This window comes from Nerophis lumbriciformis, linkage group LG07, assembly GCF_033978685.3.
Source record: "Nerophis lumbriciformis linkage group LG07, RoL_Nlum_v2.1, whole genome shotgun sequence".
Classification (NCBI taxonomy): domain Eukaryota; kingdom Metazoa; phylum Chordata; class Actinopteri; order Syngnathiformes; family Syngnathidae; genus Nerophis; species Nerophis lumbriciformis.
In genome coordinates this window covers 34,871,216-34,891,892 of record NC_084554.2, presented here as the reverse complement: position 1 = coordinate 34,891,892, position 20,677 = coordinate 34,871,216, and the positions used below count along the sequence as shown (strand labels likewise).

The window sequence follows — 20,677 nt, the reverse complement described above, 5'->3', positions numbered from 1 at the left end:
TATAGTCAACAGGATTTTTATTCGCCCAAAAAAGGTAACTGCAACAGGCATGTATCAAAAAGTCGAAAAGAGCAAAAAGCCTTTTACAAAAATCTGGCTCGACACTCAAGTCTTCCTAAAAAAAAATGGCTGTCGCGACAAATTGTAAACAGTTTCATCAACAGTCTTACAGCACTTTATAACAGCCAAAACACACATCAGCTAAAGTAACTACAACAACAAAAAGCACCTGTTGAGAAAGGTGGAGTTGTGCCGCTGTACAGAATTGGAAAAAAAAATGAAAGATGAAACCCAAACAAAATGGAATGTTTAACTGGAGTAGTTCTAACGCTAATATTCATAACAGAAGAAGGCAAAAGGGATGGAAGGACAGTGCATTCAAAGACAAGCACACCATGCACTTGATGGGAACAGGAGTCGGTTTGGTCACTTAGCGTGGTTTGTGCATAGTTCTAAGGCATCCACGGAGCAAGTCGGAGTGCTTGCATGCGGCCGCGCAGGACACAACACAACCTAATCCCACCGCCTCCTTTCTTCCTCTTCTTTATGGTAGAACCCTGAGCGACTTGTTTCAGGTGAGATGCAACCTGCAAGAGTGGAAGAATCCTCAAACTCCATCGCCGAGTGTCTTCTGCACACTCCACATTGGGGAGTACTTATGGCATCTGGTGTGTGTGTAAGGTTCTGCTCATGGCTTCAACAACGCTTCTTCACATTTGTGCTTCCAAGGCAAATGTGTGAAGCCGTGGCGGGAGAGAAACAAGAAAAAGCGTAAACAGTCTTAGTAGAGGCAGCAAAACGACTCGGGCTTGTCACGTTTAGTTTTTACAAAAAAAGGTGAGGAAGAATCTTCGATACAAACGCAATACTCAGCTTGTCAAAATGGCACTTATGAAAGTTTCCATACTGCTTTCAAATCGGGTGGCGTCACTATAATGCCACAAAAAAACAACAACAACCCCAAAACAAATAAATAAAAAGTGAAGTAAAAGAAATTACAGCAGAAGCCAAATGAGGTATCTATGTATTGCTATGTGTCCAAACAAAAAGGAGGAATTAAAACTTAAATAAATTAAATAAAATCAGTGGTTTATCAAGATGGGAAGTGGAAAAGAAAAAAAGTGTTCGGATCAGGCTGCGGACGCCCCGCCCGCTACCCTCAGTGTGTGGCGAAACCCCGACGAGGGGGCGTCAGGATGCGGCGCTTCCCTGAGGTATGTCTTTGGAGCCTCCGGTGGCGGCGGCAGCGCCGGGCTCCGCCTCCTCGGCGGCAGATGAGCTTTGTTCCTGCTGCTGGAGGCTGACCCAGCTGGCCTTGTTCAGTCCCATATGACCCAGCATGGTCTGGGACAGGCGCGTGTCTGAGAAACGGGCCCACTCGGCGAACAGCGGCTTTGCTACGTATGTCATGAAGCCTGGAGGAGGGACAAAACCACAAAAGGATATTATTTAATACATACAACTTTTTTGTGGCACCCCTTATGGATTGTGGTCAAAATGCTTGAAAAGACATGCTAGCATACATAATAGTGGCCATTGTTTATTACTACTACCAGATTCTGCTCGAGGTAGGGCTGGGCGATATTGCCTTTTTTTAATATCGCGATATATTAAGGTCATATCGCGATACACGATATATATCTCGATATTTTGCCTTAGCCTTGAATGAACACTTGATGCATATAATCACAGCAGTATAATGATTCTATGTGTCGAGTATCTTCTTCATACTGCATTAATATATGCTACTTTTAAACTTTCATGCAGAGAGGGAAATCACAACTAAAAAAATCACTATTTTTTTCATACGTGTTGATCTGGAAATGTTTGCCTCTGCATTTTGATGGTGTGGGCGTGTGGCACCAAATGGAGATATTGACGTGCGGAGTAAGCCCTCTTCCTTGTCTAGCGGGTGACTTTTCAAATGATGCTACATATTAGCAGTGTAGCCGAGTGTCCTGGGTTTGCCTATACAGTGTACTTATCTAATAAAATAATAAACGGGAGACATTATAGCAGGTTCGGTAGCCACCGCTTCTTTAATGTCAACATCACACACCTCCTTCCACAACCACACACACCCTACGTCACAGCCCTACGGCAACAACTCTGGAGGGACAAAACTCCTCCTCCTTACCTAACACACTCCGGTAACTTGGGACACCCTGAACTGTTTGTTACCGAGGTAATGTTACTTTTTATAGCAACGCTTTTGCCCCACACTTGACAGATTACGGTTGTCTGTTCGACGTATTCCCACTTGAAGACAAACCACCGCCAGGCGATGGACCCCCTGCTGTTTTTCTTAGGAATTAATTATTCCTTAATTTGTTACCAGATTCGCACCTTCTTTCTCTCGTATTACCGCTAGCCTCACAGCTAACGTTACCCATGCTGCTACCTCTCTGCTTGGGGAGGGCGTATACGTATGTGACGTATGACGTGACGTATGTAAGAAGTAGAGACTGTAAAAAGGAGGAGTGCCTGTAGTGTAATGCCCGCAGCTAAAAGCAACTGGGTGAGAACGTATACTCGATATCACGATATAGTCATTTTTTATATCGCACAGAGACAACCTCGCGATATATCGCGTATATCGCCCAGCCCTAGCTCGAGGCTTTTTAAAACACACCTAAAACCCTTAATAAGATTAACCTATCTAGATGAGGCAATTGCATACTTGGCAACCCACCTGATTTTCCCGGGAGATTCACGAATTTTCCCGAAAATCTCCCGGGGCAACCATTCTCCCGAATTTCTCCCGATTTCCACCCGGACAACAATATTGGGGGCGTGCCTTAAAGGCACTGCCTTTAGCGTCCTCTACAACCTGTCGTCACGTCCGCTTTTCCACCATACAAACAGCGTGCCGGCCCAGTCACATAATATAACACACATATAAGTGAATGCAGGGCATAGTTGATCAACAGCCATACAGGTCACACTGAGGGTGGCCGTGTAAACAACTTTAACACTGTTACAAATATGCGCCACACTGTGAACCCACACCAAACAAGAATGACAAACACATTTCGGGAAAACATCCGCACCGTAACACAACATAAACACAACAGTACAAATACCCAGAGCCCCTTGCAGCACTAACTCTTCCGAGACGCTACATTATACACCCCCCACTACCACCAAACCCCGCCCAAATCAACCCCGTCGCCCCCCCCAACCCGAATTCGGAGGTCTCAAGGTTGGCAAGTATGGGCAATTGTAAACCAGTTCCCTGCATGTTTACGCTCCCATCCATCGATCATCTGATCCGGCGTTCTACGCATGTGCCAGTCTTCCCAAATTGATAATCCAAAATGTGAGTTTTAATAAATCATACAACCAGTCATTATTCACTTAAACATGATTATAAAGATGTGAAGTTCCCCTTTACTTCATAGTGTAAGAGAGAGATCATCTTCTTCATGTAAGAATATCATCATAATCATAATCCATCATCATTATTATTATTTTAGTACTACTGCTGAGGGTCAAGCCTCCCCTGTCTTTAAAACATAGTGACGAATGTATTTCAAACTTCAAACAATGTTTCTTGAACGCACCACAGTTAGAACAGGCACAGTCCCTGCTGCTGCTGCTGCTAACTAGCAATACCAGTCATATTCCCAATTATTTCTTAACAAAGTTTTCCCCACAAAGGAAATGTGAGCGTGGATAGTTGTTGGTCTGTATGTGCTCTGTGATTGGCTGGCAACATCACCTCTCACCTGAAGTCAGCTGGTATATGTTCCAGCTCACCTATGATCTTAATAACAAGTGGCGGTACAGAAAATGGATGGTTGAAAAGTCTGATACTTTAGGTTGATGGCCATATTTTTTTGACTTTGTGATGTTTCGCCTCCACGAGGGCCACCACATTTTGATATTTGTAATTTTGTCTATAAATCGTTAAAAGTAACCTATGTTGATATGCTAAGATGTTATATAAAAGTGATAAAGCATACTATGTTTGCACATTTTGTGCTGCGCAGTACAGGACACTACAAGTCACTTCCCAGCGCTTCAGCATGTGTGCCTTTTCTGTGTTTTTTCTCCTTTTGACAAGTTTGGTCCATTTGCAAACTCAATATGAGTCCCAAAAAGACAACAGATCAGCGTGGAAAGAAGGAGGGAATCACTGCGGAGTTAAAAAAAAAAAAAAAAGAGACTATTTGCAAGGAGCACATTAATGACGCTCGCGAGTATGAAATAATTGACAAAGCAGGCTTCGTAACACAGCAAGTTTGATTGTGATGAGACCAGACTTCTCTGGAAAAATATGCCAAAGCAGACTTATTTCACAGTGGAGGAGAAGACTACACTTCCTTCTAAGAGAACACACACACACGCACACACACACACACACACACACACAATCCCCTTTGCAGCTCCTCCTTTGCCGTTGTTATTGTAAGTGGATTTTACTTTTTTAAATGTTTATCATTGTGGCAATATGGTTGATAAAGTGAAGGATTTTTGTGATTTCTGATTGTTAGTGAAGGCATCAAAGGGACTTCGATGTGTGCGCGCGTATTGGCAAAGCAGCGCATACAGCAGTTAAGCTTGTTGTCGTTGTTTTGGCTTGTTATTAAATAAAACGATCCATCTCCTCCTTGTTTTGTTTGTTTGGTATACAGTACTGTATATCACTTTATATTGTGTTCCAACTCAAACTGTACAAACATTGATATACAGTACTCTATAGCACTTTATATTGTGTTCAAAGTGTACAAACATTGCTATACAGTACTGTATAGCACTTTATATTGTGTTGAAAGTATACCAACATTGATATACAGTAATGTATGGCACTTTATATTGTGTTCAAAGTGTTCCAACATTGATATACAGTACTGTATAGCACTTTATATTGTGTTCAAAGTGTACAAACATTGATATACAGTACTGTATAGCACTTTATATTGTGTTCAAACATTCACTAAAATATGGACTTTTAACTAGGCTGGAACCCAATATTCATATTTACATTGTTCCTTATGGAGAAATTAGCTTCAACATACAAACTTTTTGATCTAAACAATGGCTGCACGATTAATTGCTATCAAATCGACATCAAAGTTTTAATTAATATGATAAATAGCCGCAAGAGGCAGAGTTTTTTTTTTCGGCCGTCAGCTGCATTTTTTTTCTCTGCCGTCACCAGCATTTGAGTGACAGACATGTTCGCCAATCAGAATTGAGGCAGCCAGGACGCTAATTTTGAAAGCTTTTAATGGTGACTCCGGCCTAAGTCAATAAATTTAACACTAAATTAAAATGACGTTTAAATACTTTGCCGGCATCGATAAACTGCTATGTCCACGTGTGTTTGTTTTCTTAGTGGAAGAGGGAGAAAGCGAAGGAGGTCTCACTCTGTGCATCACTCTCAGCACCTGAGTACCTTTATTTAACAGTAGAAATAAGAAGTTAGCCCTCTTCTGAGTCATTTACAATCTTTGTCTTGGTGGGCGGAGAGCAAAACCGCTTGCTAACACACACAGGAAGCACAACAGAGAGCCTCGCTCCTCACGATTCACTAGTGAGAAATTACGCAAAGTAACACAAAGGAAAAAAATTTGTTTACAAAGCCAAATGTCAAGTTGTTGGAATTTTCCGCTTCTAAACGGATGGGCAATATGAGCCCAACAACACAAATGAACGAGTGAGAATGCTGTGATTACGTGATGGCAATACAGTGTATAAAAATAGAAAAATAAATTGTTGTAATGTGTGGCACCTTGAGGCAAGAATATGTTGGTTGACAGTCTAAAAGTAACATGTCTTCCTTCACTCGTTATTTTTGCAGTTTTATACATTTATATGTATAAAATATAAAAATGGCAAATCGAATCGCAATTACAATTTTGAAAAGAAGAATCGTAATTAGGTTTTTTTGTCAAAATCGTGCAGCCCTAATCTAAACCCTGTTCAAGAACCAATTAAATTTGCAAATCGAGGTTGCATTGTACAGTGTTTTTTGGGCACATGGATTTCAAACTGATTTCTATGATGCTGTATTTCCCAATAAAAAGCATGGCGATCAAAATAATCTGATCCAAGGTCAGACCTTTAGGTCTATAATGTAGGATTTTAACAGTATTACCAGACATACATTCGCGTAAAAAACAAGTTAAATACTTACCTATTTGAATGTTGCCGACTGTGTTCACCTCTCTGTCACAAAGTGGGTTGACTTCTAGTTTGTGCTTCTTCTCAATGTCGCCTGCAGAAATAACACACACAAAGGAGTCATAAGAGGGTGAGGTTGGACAAGAATCAACGGAGGAGTTAAGCTGCGCCACCTTGCTGGAAGAACTCATCAGTGACTTTCTCACTCCACTGCTTGCTCAGCTCCCAGGGTCTGCAGGGGTTGCAGATGTCGGCACACTTCAGAGCCATCTGGAGAGGCAGGAAAGACCAGAATGAGAACCTGGAACTGAGGCGAGGAGGCGGTGGCTGGCGCGAGGAAGCACCTGCAGGACAAAGTGGCGGTGGCTGGCGTTGCTCAAACACAGGTTGCCCTGGTCCAGGTGTAGACGGAAGCGGGACAGGTAGTCGTTCTGCCTGCTGATGTCTGTGGCCAGGATTAAAGAGCCCAGCTCCCGCTCCATGTTCAACCTGGGAGGGAGGAGGGGGGGTCGCAAAGCTTAGTTAAAAGAAGAACAGCTCAATTGTGATGAAGGGGAGGGGGCGGCATCACGCAGGATAGAAGGACTGACCTGTCTTCTGTGGGCAGGTGGGAGAAGAGCCCGGTCTCTCTGAGCAGACCCACAGCAGACTTCCAGTGGTGGTTCTCCAGAACCGAGGTATTCTTTGCGTGGGGATAGATAGGAGACACGGATGTAAAACTGACTTTTTATTGAAGTTTGAACAGTAATTAGTAGGGATGGCTTTTTGCCGATATCTGATATTCCGATATTGACCAAACCCTTAATTACCGATACCGATATCAACCGATACCGATATCAACCGATACCAATATATACAGTCGTGGAATTAACACATTATTATACCTAATTTGGACAACCAGGTATGGTGAAGATAAGGTCCTTTTTAAAAAAAAAAAAAAAAAAAAATCAAATAAGATAAATAAATTAAAAACATTTTCTTGAATAAAAAATAAAGTAAAACAATATAAAAACAGTTACATAGAAACTAGTAATGAATGAAAATGAGTAAAATTAACTGTTAAAGGTTAGTACTATTAGTGGACCAGCAGCACGCACGATCATGTGTGCTTACGGACTGTATCCCTTGCAGACTGTATTGATATATATTGATATATAATGCAGGAACCAGAATATTAATAACAGAAAGAAACAACCCTTTTGTGTGAATGACTGTAAATGGGAGAGGGAGGTTTTTTGGGTTAGTGTACTAATTGTAAGTGTATCTTGTGTTTTTTATGTTGATTTAATAAAAAATAAAATAAAATAAAAAATAAAATAAAAACCCGATACCGATAATAAAAAAAACGATACCGATAATTTCCGATATTACATTCTAAAGCATTTATCGGCCGATAATATCGGCAGGCCAATATTATCGGACATCTCTAGTAATTAGTGTCTGTAGCGCCAACATCTATCACTTTTAAGAGAAGGCAGCGTGGCTCGGATGGTAGAGTGGCCGTGCCAGCAACTTAAGTGTACCAGGTTCCATTCCACGGCCCTTGTGTCTCGGGCAAGACACTTCACTCATCATGCTTCCAGTGCCACATACACTACTGTATGAATATGCAGGACTCTCTTGAAAAACAAATGTTTAATCTCAATGGGACTTTCCTGGGTAAATAAATGATTTTTTTAAAAAGTGGCGCTGATTTTTTTTAAGTGATGGAGAAAGTAACCAGTCTTCTTCAGGCTTCGCTACACATCTCGAAATAAAGCCTGGAGTTCTGCCAGGTAAAATCGATGAGGTGTAAGTTTGAGAATGTTTTTTTTCATCAGATAGGCTAACCTAGCATGATGTTGCTGTTAAAATGTGAGTATAATGTTAGCATCCTAGCTTAACGTTTGCATCTTCCTGTCCCCCACTCCAGAATGTTGCATTTTTTTATGTCATGTACGGCATCATACGTTTTGCAGTGTATGTGTAAAACAAAAGTGAAAAAAATGACAACAGCACTCCTGGAGATCTGATCTACTAAAAGCCGCATAACTAGTGCTAAATGGTGTGTAACTATAAAATTGCATGTAATATTAGTATTGATTGACAACATAACCTATTTTTAGAACGCCGATGGTGAGGATACCTCTGGATCCTTTCAGAAAAAAACAACAAACACCAAAACTAATCAATTTAAAAAAATGTTATCAGCCCAATAAGTTATCCTGCAGCTATAAAATTATAAATGGCATTTAGACAACAAAGAGAGCATAGTACCAAGTCAAATTCCTTGTGTGTTAAACATTTTTCGCCAATAAAACTGATTCGGATGTGTATCTTTATTTCTGACAGTCCGAAATAAGTTTCCATGCACGCGGACTGAGGGTTGTCTCTCCCCTCCTTTCTCACAACTATTTATGGAAGTATTATTGTAGCAAAGTTATCTGCAAGCGTGTATCTCAATCTGTGCGCGTGTAATTCAATTCACGTGCACATGTACTAATCTGTGTGTGTAATCAGATCCGTGTACGTGTGTTTGAAGTTGTCTGTCTGTCCCTAATCAGAAAGAACCCTTGTTAGGCTGTCTACTTACACGTGACTTTTGCGACACTTCTGCCGTGTAAGATTTGAGTTCACGCATCCAGATTTGTGAACATGTGATACAATTTGTGCGCGCACATTCAGAAATGCGTGCGTATAATACAATCTGCACGTGCGTATCTATGATCTGTGAGAAGCAGGAACACTCTATTGGCTGTCTTTTTTTTTTACACGTGACTTTTGCAACACTTCTGCCGTGTAAGATTTGAGCGCGCGCATCCAGATTTATTTATTTCGGTCAATCAGAGTTAATCGAACTACGGCAAGCTGCAAAAAACAAAGTTTATTATTATGAGAAAAATATAGAGTAGTGAATGGGGATTATAATCTTGAGAAATGTAAAGTGCAGCGTGACAAAGGGTTAAATTGCATGACTGTCACTTCAAAGCTTGAAGCTTGGCAGAGCAAGTGTTCCAGTGTGGCCCATCACTGAATAACATGAGGCGCCAACTAGTGGTGAGTATAAGGAAAGGCAAGGGGGAGTTACAGACAGACAACTCTTTATATACGTTCAAATGGCTGTACAGATAGACAACCATGGCAGAAGTGTCGCAAAAGTCTGGTGCTTCTCACGAATCCCAGATAGGCTCGCGCAGATTATATTACACGCATGCACTTCTGAATGGGCGCGCACAAATTGTATTACACGCTCACGAATCTGGATGCGCTTGCTCAAATCTTACACGGCACAAGTATTGCAAAAGTCACGTGTAAGTAGACAGCCTAGCGAGGGTTTTTTCTGACTAGGGACAGACAGACAACTTAAAATACACCGAGGCGGATGTGATTACACACATTTAAATTGATATACGGTCATACAAATTAGGACACACACACGCGAATTGCATTACACGCTCACAGATTGAGATACACGTTTGCAGATAATTTTGCTACAATAATACTTCCATACTACTTGTGCCCAACTGTGCCAGTTTGCACGTAGACGTCAAACTTGCTAAAATAGAGACGCAGAATAGTGGCCGCAAAACAGCTGCAGGTTTGATAAATCACATTGCGGGTGCTTAAAGGGGAACATTATCACCAGACCTATGTAAGCGTCAATATATACCTTGATGTTGCAGAAAAAAAGACCATATATTTTTTTAACCGATTAACCGATTTAACTCTAAATGGGTGAATTTTGGCGAATTAAACGCCTTTCTATTATTCGCTCTCGGAGCGACGTCACATCGGGAAGCAATCCGCCATTTTCTCAAACACATTACAAACGCCGAGTCAAATCAGCTCTGTTATTTTCCGTTTTTTCAACTGTTTTCCGTACCTTGGAGACATCATGCCTCCTCGGTGTGTTGTCGGAGGGTGTAACAACACGAACAGGGACGGATTCAAGTTGCACCAGTGGCCCAAAGATGCGAAACTGGCAAGAAATTGGACGTTTGTTCCGCACACTTTACCGACAAAAGCTATGCTACGACAGAGATGTCAAGAATGTGTGGATATCCTGCGACACTCAAAGCAGATGCATTTCCAACTGGACTGGACAGATCAGCTTTCAGGAAAAGAGAGCGGATGAGGGTATGTCTACAGAATATATTAATTGATGAAAACTGGGCTGTCTGCACTCTCAAAGTGCATGTTGTTGCCAAATGTATTTCATATGCTGTAAACCTAGTTCATAGTTGTTAGTTTCCTTTAATGCCAAACAAACACATACCAATCGTTGGTTAGAAGGTGATCGCCGAATTCGTCCTCGCTTTCTCCCGTGTCGCTGGCAGTCGTGTCGTTTTCGTCGGTTTCGCTTGCATACGATTCAAACCGATATGGCTCAATAGCTTCAGTTTCTTCTTCAATTTCGTATTCGCTACCTGCCTCCACACTACAACCATCCGTTTCAATACATGCGTAATCTGTTGAATCGCTTAAGCCTCTGAAATCCGAGTCTGAATCCGAGCTAATGTCGCTATACCTTGCTGTTCTATGCACCACGTTTGTTTGTATTGGCATCACTGTGTGACGTCACAGGAAAATGGACGGGTGTATATAACGATGGTTAAAATCAGGCACTTTGAAGCTTTTTTTTTTTTTAGGGATATTGCGTGATAGATCAAATTTTGAAAAAAACTTCGAAAAATAAAATAAGCCACTGGGAACTGATTTTTAATGGTTTTAACCCTTCTGAAATTGTGATAATGTTCCCCTTTAATGGTTATATTTGCATATCTTCCTTCCATTATATGTTGATACTCAGGATAATTTCTGCATATACGCAAAGACCGACACGCTAAATTGATTGAACCCGCTATTTTGCTCATTTAGGAGACGCTATCCTCTGCGCACAAGCATGGTAGATCAGCTTTGCGCGCTATCACGTTTGGACATGTTTTAATACACACATAACTTGAGTAGATCAGGCCCATAGTCGGGAGTCACAGCTAATTAGCAATAATGTTACAGGCGCACAAACGGGGTGTTTCCAGAAGGTCTTACTAAAAGCACTTTTAAACTGCCTCAATTGCAGCATCAGGGTGAGATTTTGGAAAACACACTACCAACAGCACTGTGGGACGAGGCATGGAATAAATATAGATTTTGACTGTACAATTATTGTGTGACTAATAATCACAGTTTCACAATTACCACGATAATTATGCATTGATTCATTTCACAACAAAAAAACTAGAGATGTCCGATAATATCGGCCGATAAATGCTTTAAAATGTAATATCGGAAATTATTGGTATCGGTTTCAAAAAGTAAAATTAATGACTTTTTAAAACGCCGCTGTACGGAGCAGTACATATCCGGTAAAACACGGACATAGGGAGCAGTACTGAGCAGTTGCGTCTTCCAGTCAGCAGCCCCTCCCCTCTCCCCTCTCTCCTCTCTCACACACAACACAGGAGTTGACAACTGCAGCATGAGAGGTTTACTGGCGACGCTTGATGACCTCACCAAACCGCCACGAGCGTAGCATAACAACAACAAGAGTGTGTTGTTGCCGGTGCTGTAGCTGTGGCTAACAGACGTCTATGGTTTGGGATTTTTTTAAAGTGTGTCTGACGGATAAAAAACTGGCAATCTGCAATGACTGCAAAAAGTTGGTTATGCGAGGAGGAACCAAGATGTCTTCCTTTGATACAAGCAATTTGATCTCCCACCTCTTCAAGAATCATAAGGAGATACACGATGAATACAAGCGGAAGATGGATGAAAAGCAAACACCGAAAGCAGCTTGCAGTGAACAGAGGTGCCCTGTCTCAACGCAGCATTTCAGAAGCTCTGGCTTACTGCTAGGCCACTTCAAGCACTCACCACTAGCTTGCAGCACATTTGTGTTACTCATACAGATACGTTAGAGCAGGGCAGATTGAGCCCAGTTGATGATTTCCTGTTATACAGTATGCCAGGCAGTCTACTAAAGGAGGACTATGTTATTATTTACTTTATTACTCTAGTATACTCTGGAATGAAGCTGTGTGCCGTCATTGTTTTTGTAGCTGTTGTTTTGAGGCATGTTTAAAAAAAATAAAAAATAATGCACTTTGCTTTCTGAGCTGCCACCTTAACGTGGTAGAGGAGTTTGCGTGTCCCAATGATCCTAGGAGCTATGTTGTCCGGGGGCTTTATGCCCCCTGGTAGGGTCTCCCAAGACAAACTGGTCCTAGGTGAGGGGTCAGACAAAGAGCAGCTCGAAGACCTTTATGAAGAAAACAAACAAGGAACCCAGATTTCCCTTGCCCGGACGCGGGTCACCGGGGCCCCCCTCTGGAGCCAGGCCCGGAGGTGGGGCACGATGGCGAGCGCCTGGTGGCCGGGCCTGTCCCCATGGGGCCCGGCCGGGCACAGCCCGAAGAGGCAACGTGGGTCCCCCCTCCAATGGGCTCACCACCCATAGCAGGGGTCATAAAGGTCGGGTGAGATGTGAGTTGGGCGGCAGCCGAGGGCAGGGCACTTGGCGGTCCGATCCTCGGCTACAGAAGCTAGCTCTTGGGACGTGGAACGTCACCTCGCTGGGGGGGAAGGAGCCTGAGCTAGTGCGCGAGGTGGAGACGTTCCGGCTAGATACAGTCGGACTCACTTCGACGCACAACAAGGGCTCTGGAACCAGTTCTCTCGAGGGGGGCTGGACTCTCTGCCACTCTGGCGTTGCCGGCAGTGAGAGGCGACGGGCTGGGGTGGCAATTTTTCCCCCCGGCTCAGAGCCTGTACGTTGGAGTTCAACCCGGTGGACGAGAGGGTAGCTTCCCTCCGCCTTCGGGTGGGGGAACGGGTCCTGACTGTGGTTTGCGCTTACGCGCCAAATCGCAGCTCAGAGTACCCACCCTTTTTGGATTCACTCGAGGGAGTACTTGAGAGTGCTCCCCCGGGTGATTCCCTCGTTCTACTGGGGGACTTCAATGCTCATGTTGGCAGCGACAGTGAAACCTGGAGAGGCGTGATTGGGAAGAATGGCTGCCCGGATCTGAACCCGAGCGGTGTTTTGTTATTGGACTTTTGTGCCCGTCACAGATTGTCCATAACGAACACCATGTTCAAACATAAGGGTGTCCATATGTGCACTTGGCACCAGGACACCGTAGGCCGCAGTTCCATGATCGACTTTGTAGTTGTGTCATCGGATTTGCGGCCTCATGTTTTGGACACACGGGTGAAGAGAGGGGTGGAGCTTTCTACCGATCACCACCTGGTGGTGAGTTGGCTGCGATGGTGGGGGAGGATGCCGGACAGACCTGGCAGGCCCAAACGCATTGTGAGGGTTTGCTGGGAACGTCTGGCAGAGTCTCCTGTCAGAGAGAGTTTCAATTCCCACCTCCGGAAGAACTTTGAACATGTCACGAGGGAGGTGCTGGACATTGAGTCCGAATGGACCATGTTCCGCGCCTCTATTGTCGAGGCGGCTGATTGGAGCTGTGGCCGCAAGGTAGTTGGTGCTTGTCGTGGCGGTAATCCTAGAACCCGTTGGTGGACACCGGCGGTGAGGGATGCCGTCAAGCTGAAGAAGGAGTCCTATCGGGTTCTTTTGGCTCATAGGACTCCTGAGGCAGCGGACAAGTACCGACAGGCCAAGCGGTGTGCGGCTTCAGCGGTCGCAGAGGCAAAAACTCGGACATGGGAGGAGTTCGGTGAGGCCATGGAAAACGACTTCCGGATGGCTTCGAAGCAATTCTGGACCACCATCCGCCGCCTCAGGAAGGGGAAGCAGTGCACTATCAACACCGTGTATGGCGAGTATGGTGTTCTGCTGACCTCGACTGCGGATGTTGTGGATCGGTGGAGGGAATACTTCGAAGACCTCCTCAATCCCACCAACACGTCTTCCTATGAGGAAGCAGTGCCTGGGGAGTCTGTGGTGGGCTCTCCTATTTCTGGGGCTGAGGTTGCCGAGGTAGTTAAAAAGCTCCTCGGTGGCAAGGCCCCGGGGGTAGATGAAATCCGCCCGGAGTTCCTTAAGGCTCTGGATGCTGTGGGGCTGTCTTGGTTGACAAGACTCTGCAGCATCGCGTGGACATCGGGGGCGATACCACTGGATTGGCAGACCGGGGTGGTGGTTCCTCTCTTTAAGAAGGGGAACCGGAGGGTGTGTTCTAACTATCGTGGGATCACACTCCTCAGCCTTCCCGGTAAGGTCTATTCAGGTGTACTGGAGAGGAGGCTACGCCGGATAGTCGAACCTCGGATTCAGGAGGAACAGTGTGGCTTTCGTCCTGGTCGTGGAACTGCGGACCAGCTCTATACTCTCGGCAGGGTCCTTGAGGGTGCATGGGAGTTTGCCCAACCAGTCTACATGTGTTTTGTGGACTTGGAGAAGGCATTCGACCGTGTCCCTCGGGAAGTCCTGTGGGGAGTGCTCAGAGAGTACGGGGTATCGGACTGTCTGATTGTGGCGGTCCGCTCCCTGTATGATCAGTGCCAGAGCTTGGTCCGCATTGCCGGTAGTAAGTCGGACACGTTTCCAGTGAGGGTTGGACTCCGCCAAGGCTGCCCTTTGTCACCGATTCTGTTCATAACTTTTATGGACAGAATTTCTAGGCGCAGTCAAGGCGTTGAGGGGATCTGGTTTGGTGGCTGCAGGATTAGGTCTCTGCTTTTTGCAGATGATGTGGTCCTGATGGCTTCATCTGGCCAGGATCTTCAGCTCTCACTGGATCGGTTCGCAGCTGAGTGTGAAGCGACTGGGATGAGAATCAGCACCTCCAAGTCCGAGTCCATGGTTCTCGCCCGGAAAAGGGTGGAGTGCCATCTCCGGGTTGGGGAGGAGATCTTGCCCAAAGTGGAGGAGTTCAAGTACCTCGGAGTCTTGTTCACGAGTGAGGGAAGAGTGGATCGTGAGATCGACAGGCGGATCGGTGCGGCGTCTTCAGTAATGCGGACGCTGTATCGATCCGTTGTGGTGAAGAAGGAGCTGAGCCGGAAGGCAAAGCTCTCGATTTACCGGTCGATCTACGTTCCCATCCTCACCTATGGTCATGAGCTTTGGGTTATGACCGAAAGGACAAGATCACGGGTACAAGCGGCCGAAATGAGTTTCCTCCGCCGGGTGGCGGGGCTCTCCCTTAGAGATAGGGTGAGAAGCTCTGCCATCCGGGAGGAGCTCAAAGTAAAGCCGCTGCTCCTCCACATCGAGAGGAGCCAGATGAGGTGGTTCGGGCATCTGGTCAGGATGCCACCCGAACGCCTCCCTAGGGAGGTGTTTAGGGCACGTCCGACCGGTAGGAGGCCGCGGGGAAGACCCAGGACACGTTGGGAAGACTATGTCTCCCGGCTGGCCTGGGAACGCCTCGGGGTCCCACAGGAAGAGCTGGACGAAGTGGCTGGGGAGAGGGAAGTCTGGGCTTCCCTGCTTAGGCTGCTGCCCCCGCGACCCGACCTCGGATAAGCGGAAGAAGATGGATGGATGGATGAATGCACTTTGTGAAAGTTAAAGTATAGTATTTCCCATAGTTGTAGTGGGTATTAGGATTATCTTAGGGAGAACATGTCCCAAATTCCAAACCTCTGTTTTGAAGCATGTTAAAAAAAATAATGCACTTTGTGACTTCAATAATAAATATGGCAGTGCCATGTTGGCACTTTTTCCATAACTTGAGTTGAAGTTCTCTTATTTTGGAAAACCTTGCTACTTTGTTTAATGCATCCAGCGGGGCATCACAACAAAATTAGGCATAATAATGTGATAATTCCACAACTGTATATATCGGTATCGGTTGATATCGGAATCGGTAATTAAGAGTTGGATAATATCGGAATATCGGTTATCGGCAAAAAAGCCATTATCGGAAATCTCTAAAAAAAACACATAAAATCACAGACATTCCTTAGAGATTTTGATGGGTTTTTTCAATTATTGTCGGAAATAACAGTAATTCAAAAAGTAACATTGTAATAGTTCATTATAGCAAGTATAGCATCCTAACCATTCTTATAGTTAGTTCATTATAGCAAGTATATCATCCTGACCATTTAATCTTTATAGATTAGTTCATTATAGCAAGTATAGCATCCTAATCATCCTTATAAATTAGTTCATTATAGCTAGTATATCTTCCTAACCATCCTTATATATTTGTTCATTTTAGCAAGTATAGCAGCCTAACCATCCTTATAGTTTCCTTATAGATTTGTTCATTATAGCAAGTATAGCATCCTAACCATCCTTAAAGATTAGTTCATTATAGCAAGTATAGCATCCTAACCATCCTTATAGATTAGTTCATTATAGCCAGTATATCATCCTAACCATCCTTATATATTTGTTCATTTTAGCAAGTATAGCATCCTAACCATCCTTATAATTTCCTTATAGATTTGTTCATTTTAGCAAGTATAGCATCCTAACCATCCTTATACATTAGTTAATTATAGCAAGTATAGCATCCTAACCATCCTTATAGATTAGTTCATTATAGCAAGTATAGAAAGAATGGTTAGGATAATATACTTGCTATATTAATACAAAATGATAAATATAAACAAAACAAGTGTTATCATAATAAAAAAAATAATTAATTAATAATTGTATTATTAACATAAGACTAAGTTTGGGGGAAAATATTACTCTAAACCAGTTCTTCTCAAATAATGGGGTGGGCCCCCTAGGAGAGGTGGTGTGGTGCAGTGCTAGGGGCGACACATGTGATCCTGCTTTATCAGTATCTTGCTTCAAACCCCGCTTCAAAAAGCTGTGCACTCCAAAATGTGCTCATTGTAGCCATTAATCCTGAATTAAATTGGATTTAAAAAAAACCCGGAACAAATTGTTCTCTTAATTTTTGTTTTGTAGGTCAAAGTGTTTTATATTTTGTACTCCTGAGTTAATATTTTATTTTTCAGTATCAAATGGTTTAAGTCTGCCCAAAAATGTTGAAAGTTTAAACAAGGATTTTTTTAAATTGTATTTCAGGCAAATTAGATTATTTACAATCGCAGCAGTGTGTGTGTGTGTGTGTGTGTGTGTGTGTGTGTGTGTGTGTGTGTGTGTGTGCATGCGAGGGGGGTTCCTTCCTATTGGGGCTTAAAAGAAAATAGAAAATAGTTTGTTTTATTTCTTTTTATGGTTAATAGTAAAGCTGGTTAATTGTTGCATCCCTATGTGGGACCTCTCCAGTTGTTGAAAAATGCGGATATTGGACATTTAAATGAGAAGAGTTAATTTGTAAAGTACATATTTAAGAAATAATATAAACCTAAAAACAATGCAGAGTCATCTTTACCCTGTAGAGTGACGCTAGGTAGTGGTCAGTCTTTATGAGGAAAGGCTGGTTGACACCGGGATGATCCAGGTCATGAGTGGCGGCGGCGAGCAGTCCCAGCAAGATGTCATAGGAGGTCAAAGACTTGGCCAGCTGCATTCAGCGACAACACAACCATTCACTCACTATAAAGGCTAAACATTAATCATGTTGGTTTGATAAGAGTGTGTGAACCTTACCAAGGGCTCTTGCATGTAGCAGTACATGGCCTGCGTGACGTCGGCGGCGTGCACGGCGTTGTGGTAGGGGTTGTTGCTGTGGTAGTCCTCCTGGACCAGGACCAGGAACCGCCACAGTTTGACCATGTCCAGCTGGAAGAGCTCCACCAGGCCGTACTGGTTCAGCAGGTGGAAGGTCAGAGTGATCAGGCTGTTTCCTGCAACACAACACGGGCCAACAACATGTTAAACATTTGTGTGTGTGCAGGTTCATTTTTGAACCCTGGAGTGTGGAACACAACCGTTTTTAAAGATAGCAGTTGAATAAATGGAGACTTTGTTCTTCTGACATCTTACTTATCTCATCAAGGAAGTTGGCAAAAACTTCATGACAAACATTTTTTTTGTGGTTATGCTTTAGAAGAAGTTGTTGCACCAGTACCGGTAACTTCTAAAGGACAAACACACATGCATTGTAGCTTAAATTGTAAACTGTGTGTGTAGCTGCCAATAGGTGGCGCCATCAGGATACGGTCTTCAAAGTGGTGTATAAAGAGAGTATGGCCAACTGAGCAACAGGCGCCATGACTGCTACCAAGGACGTGTGCGGCTGTGCCCAGCAGGATGCATGCAATTGTTGTCGTTTTGACATTAATTTTTCTGAGAAAATAAACCAAAATAATACGTGTATTTATAGTTCTAAACATACTCAAACTCATTAACTTACAATAAAACATGCTTTTATTTTGTGAAACTATAACTTTGTGGCCGTATTTGACGCACTCTGCTGCTACATTCCTGCAGTGTTTTATGACCAGCAAGCACTTTAACGCGCACTCAACGGTGCAATAAACGTTTAAAAAAATACACAGAACCAAAAAAAATTACTTAACCTCATTTTGACAAATATTCATTAGCTTAGGACCAACAATCACAGAGAAATAGTGACTTTAGTGTGAAGTATGTCAACTGTGGTGGCTGCCTCCAATGTATTTGTAATCACTGTATGTGTCACTCATGATGTATTATTCTAACTGATCTTTTTGTAACATGTGAACAAGTGTACTTTTGTACTTATTTCCCCATATTTCTGCACAATAACTCAGATATGGCAACACCGGCGAGCAGGAGAGAATATGGAGTGATTTTTGGTCCAGAACATATTTTGTTTTATTCATTATTGACATATTGCTTGCCACATTGTTGCATATTTTTATGAGATTTTCAGTTCATCTTCTCATCTATTATTACACCCAAAATGTGGTTTCTTTTACTCTTTCAATGTCCGTCTATTTGTATTCGACTTTCTCTTCTGCTGTTACCAAATTGCATCATTTTAGTTTTACTGGGATTCAAAAATAGTTTGTTTTTGCCAAACCATCTCTTTAATGTGTTTATTTCTTCTGTTATTGGGCGGCATGGCGCGGTGGGTAGAGCAGCCGTGCCAGAAACTTGAGGGTTGCAGTTTTGCTCCCTGCCTCTTGCCATCCAAATCACTGCCGTTGTGTCTTTGGGCAGGACGGCAGTGACACTTCACCCTTGCCTCCAGTGCAGCTCACACTGGTAAATGAATGATGGGTGGTGGTCAGAGGGGCCGTAGGCGCAAACTGGTAGCCACGCTTCCGTCAGTCTACCCCAGAGCAGCTGTGGCTACAAATGTAGCTTACCACCACCAGGTGTGAATGTGTAGTGAATGAGGGGTTCTCACTTCTCTGTGACGCGCTTTGAGTGTCTAGAAAAGCGCTATATAAATGTAATCCATTATTATTATTATTTGTATTAGCGTGTGTGTTCTCTCCTGAACAAAACACAGACGTGTGTTTATCTGGCACAAGACGACGTGCCTCTCTAGTGTTGTTCGCGGACATTAACTTCCCATACTTGTCTTCAAGCGATGTAAAAGCTCAAAGTTAGTCGCAGTCATGGCGCCCTAAAATCACGTGAGTGCCTTTTGACCAATCATTGAGAAGATCGACTGAAACCGAGTTGCCCATTCCGTCTTTATACAAGACTGACTGTTTTTATGCGTCACTTCCAAGTTTCAAACGTTTTACATACCGTTTGTCAACCTGTCGAAGAGGAAAATGTCAAAATTCCAGTTCCCGACTTTTTCCAGCATGCACTACAAAACAAGAGAGCAGCATGATGAGCAAAGATTGTATACTGAAGAGAAGTTTTGCTCTTATTGTCAAAGTGTGTCGTACTCGGGCCTGTCCAGTGTAGTCTTCATCAAGGATGGGGAGGGGGATCTGCTGGGGGGCTCCCCGCAGCAGGCGGGATGAGTGCAGGTACCTCTGGAGGCTGAGCAGTCTGCGGACCCTCCTCTCGGGGGCGGAGCTTGCTGGCGTGGCACCGCAGCCGAGACGAGCTGTGCGAAACACACACGCACACAAACACAAAATATAGAGTAGGATTGTGTTATTGTGCAAGGACTGTTGGCAAAATCTGCGAACTCGTCGGGGGGTCGGGGGTCACACGGGTCAGCGACACACAAAAGGTGCTGACAAAGCCACCCACTTGTTCAGCTTTTTTGTCTGCAGCAAACCTGCTTTGTCAGTATTCTCTCGCACACGCATACAAAAGCAGCATGTCTGAATCAACTGTGGCTGCAAGCTGGAAACACAGCAGCATGAGGTGGGGCGCACACACACACACGCACGCACGCACGCACACACGCAAGCACACACGCACACACACACACACACAAACAGACATACAATGTGTCTGTGTAGGCATGTGATGTAATTGACAAAGTGTTAATGGGGTAAAAAAAAAGCACACCTTTGGCTTTATCATGAGTGTGTGAAGGGGGGCGGCACAAGGTGGGACACCATCTGGAAGTGGTGGTGGCGGCGGAGGCTTGTACTCACTGTGAAGGTTTCGGAAGTCGATGCCCAAATATGGGTGGGAGCTTCGTTGTTCCGGTTCAAATCCAACCTGACTTCTCACTCTCACATCTCCTGGAAGAAATTGGCACTTATTTCTTCAAGGCTGATGCACTTCCAACAGAAACGTGTGTGTGTGTGTGTGTGTGTGTGTGTGTGTGTGTGTGTGTGTGTGTGTGCGTAGATGGTCAAATTATTAGGCACATATAGACTT

General features: G+C 43.9%; 1 protein-coding gene across 3 annotated transcripts in view; it reads right to left on the bottom strand.

Annotated features, from left to right (window-relative positions):
* Positions 1-20,677, bottom strand: part of pde7a (phosphodiesterase 7A) — a 49,725-nt gene continuing 29,048 nt past the window's right edge. The window contains exons 3-12 of one of the 3 annotated variants that reach the window (XM_061965377.1): positions 20,449-20,538; positions 19,783-19,946; positions 19,637-19,700; positions 17,600-17,796; positions 17,382-17,513; positions 6,720-6,811; positions 6,474-6,618; positions 6,303-6,399; positions 6,143-6,223; positions 1-1,415 (exon numbers count right to left, since the gene is read on the bottom strand). In XM_061965377.1, coding sequence (XP_061821361.1) covers positions 1,192-1,415; positions 6,143-6,223; positions 6,303-6,399; positions 6,474-6,618; positions 6,720-6,811; positions 17,382-17,513; positions 17,600-17,796; positions 19,637-19,700; positions 19,783-19,946; positions 20,449-20,538 — 1,286 coding nt within the window. In that variant the 3' untranslated portion in view covers positions 1-1,191. The remainder of the gene's footprint in view (positions 1,416-6,142; positions 6,224-6,302; positions 6,400-6,473; positions 6,619-6,719; positions 6,812-17,381; positions 17,514-17,599; positions 17,797-19,636; positions 19,701-19,782; positions 19,947-20,448; positions 20,539-20,677) is intronic. The other 2 variants (XM_061965378.1, XM_061965379.1) reach the window with 2 other exon arrangements.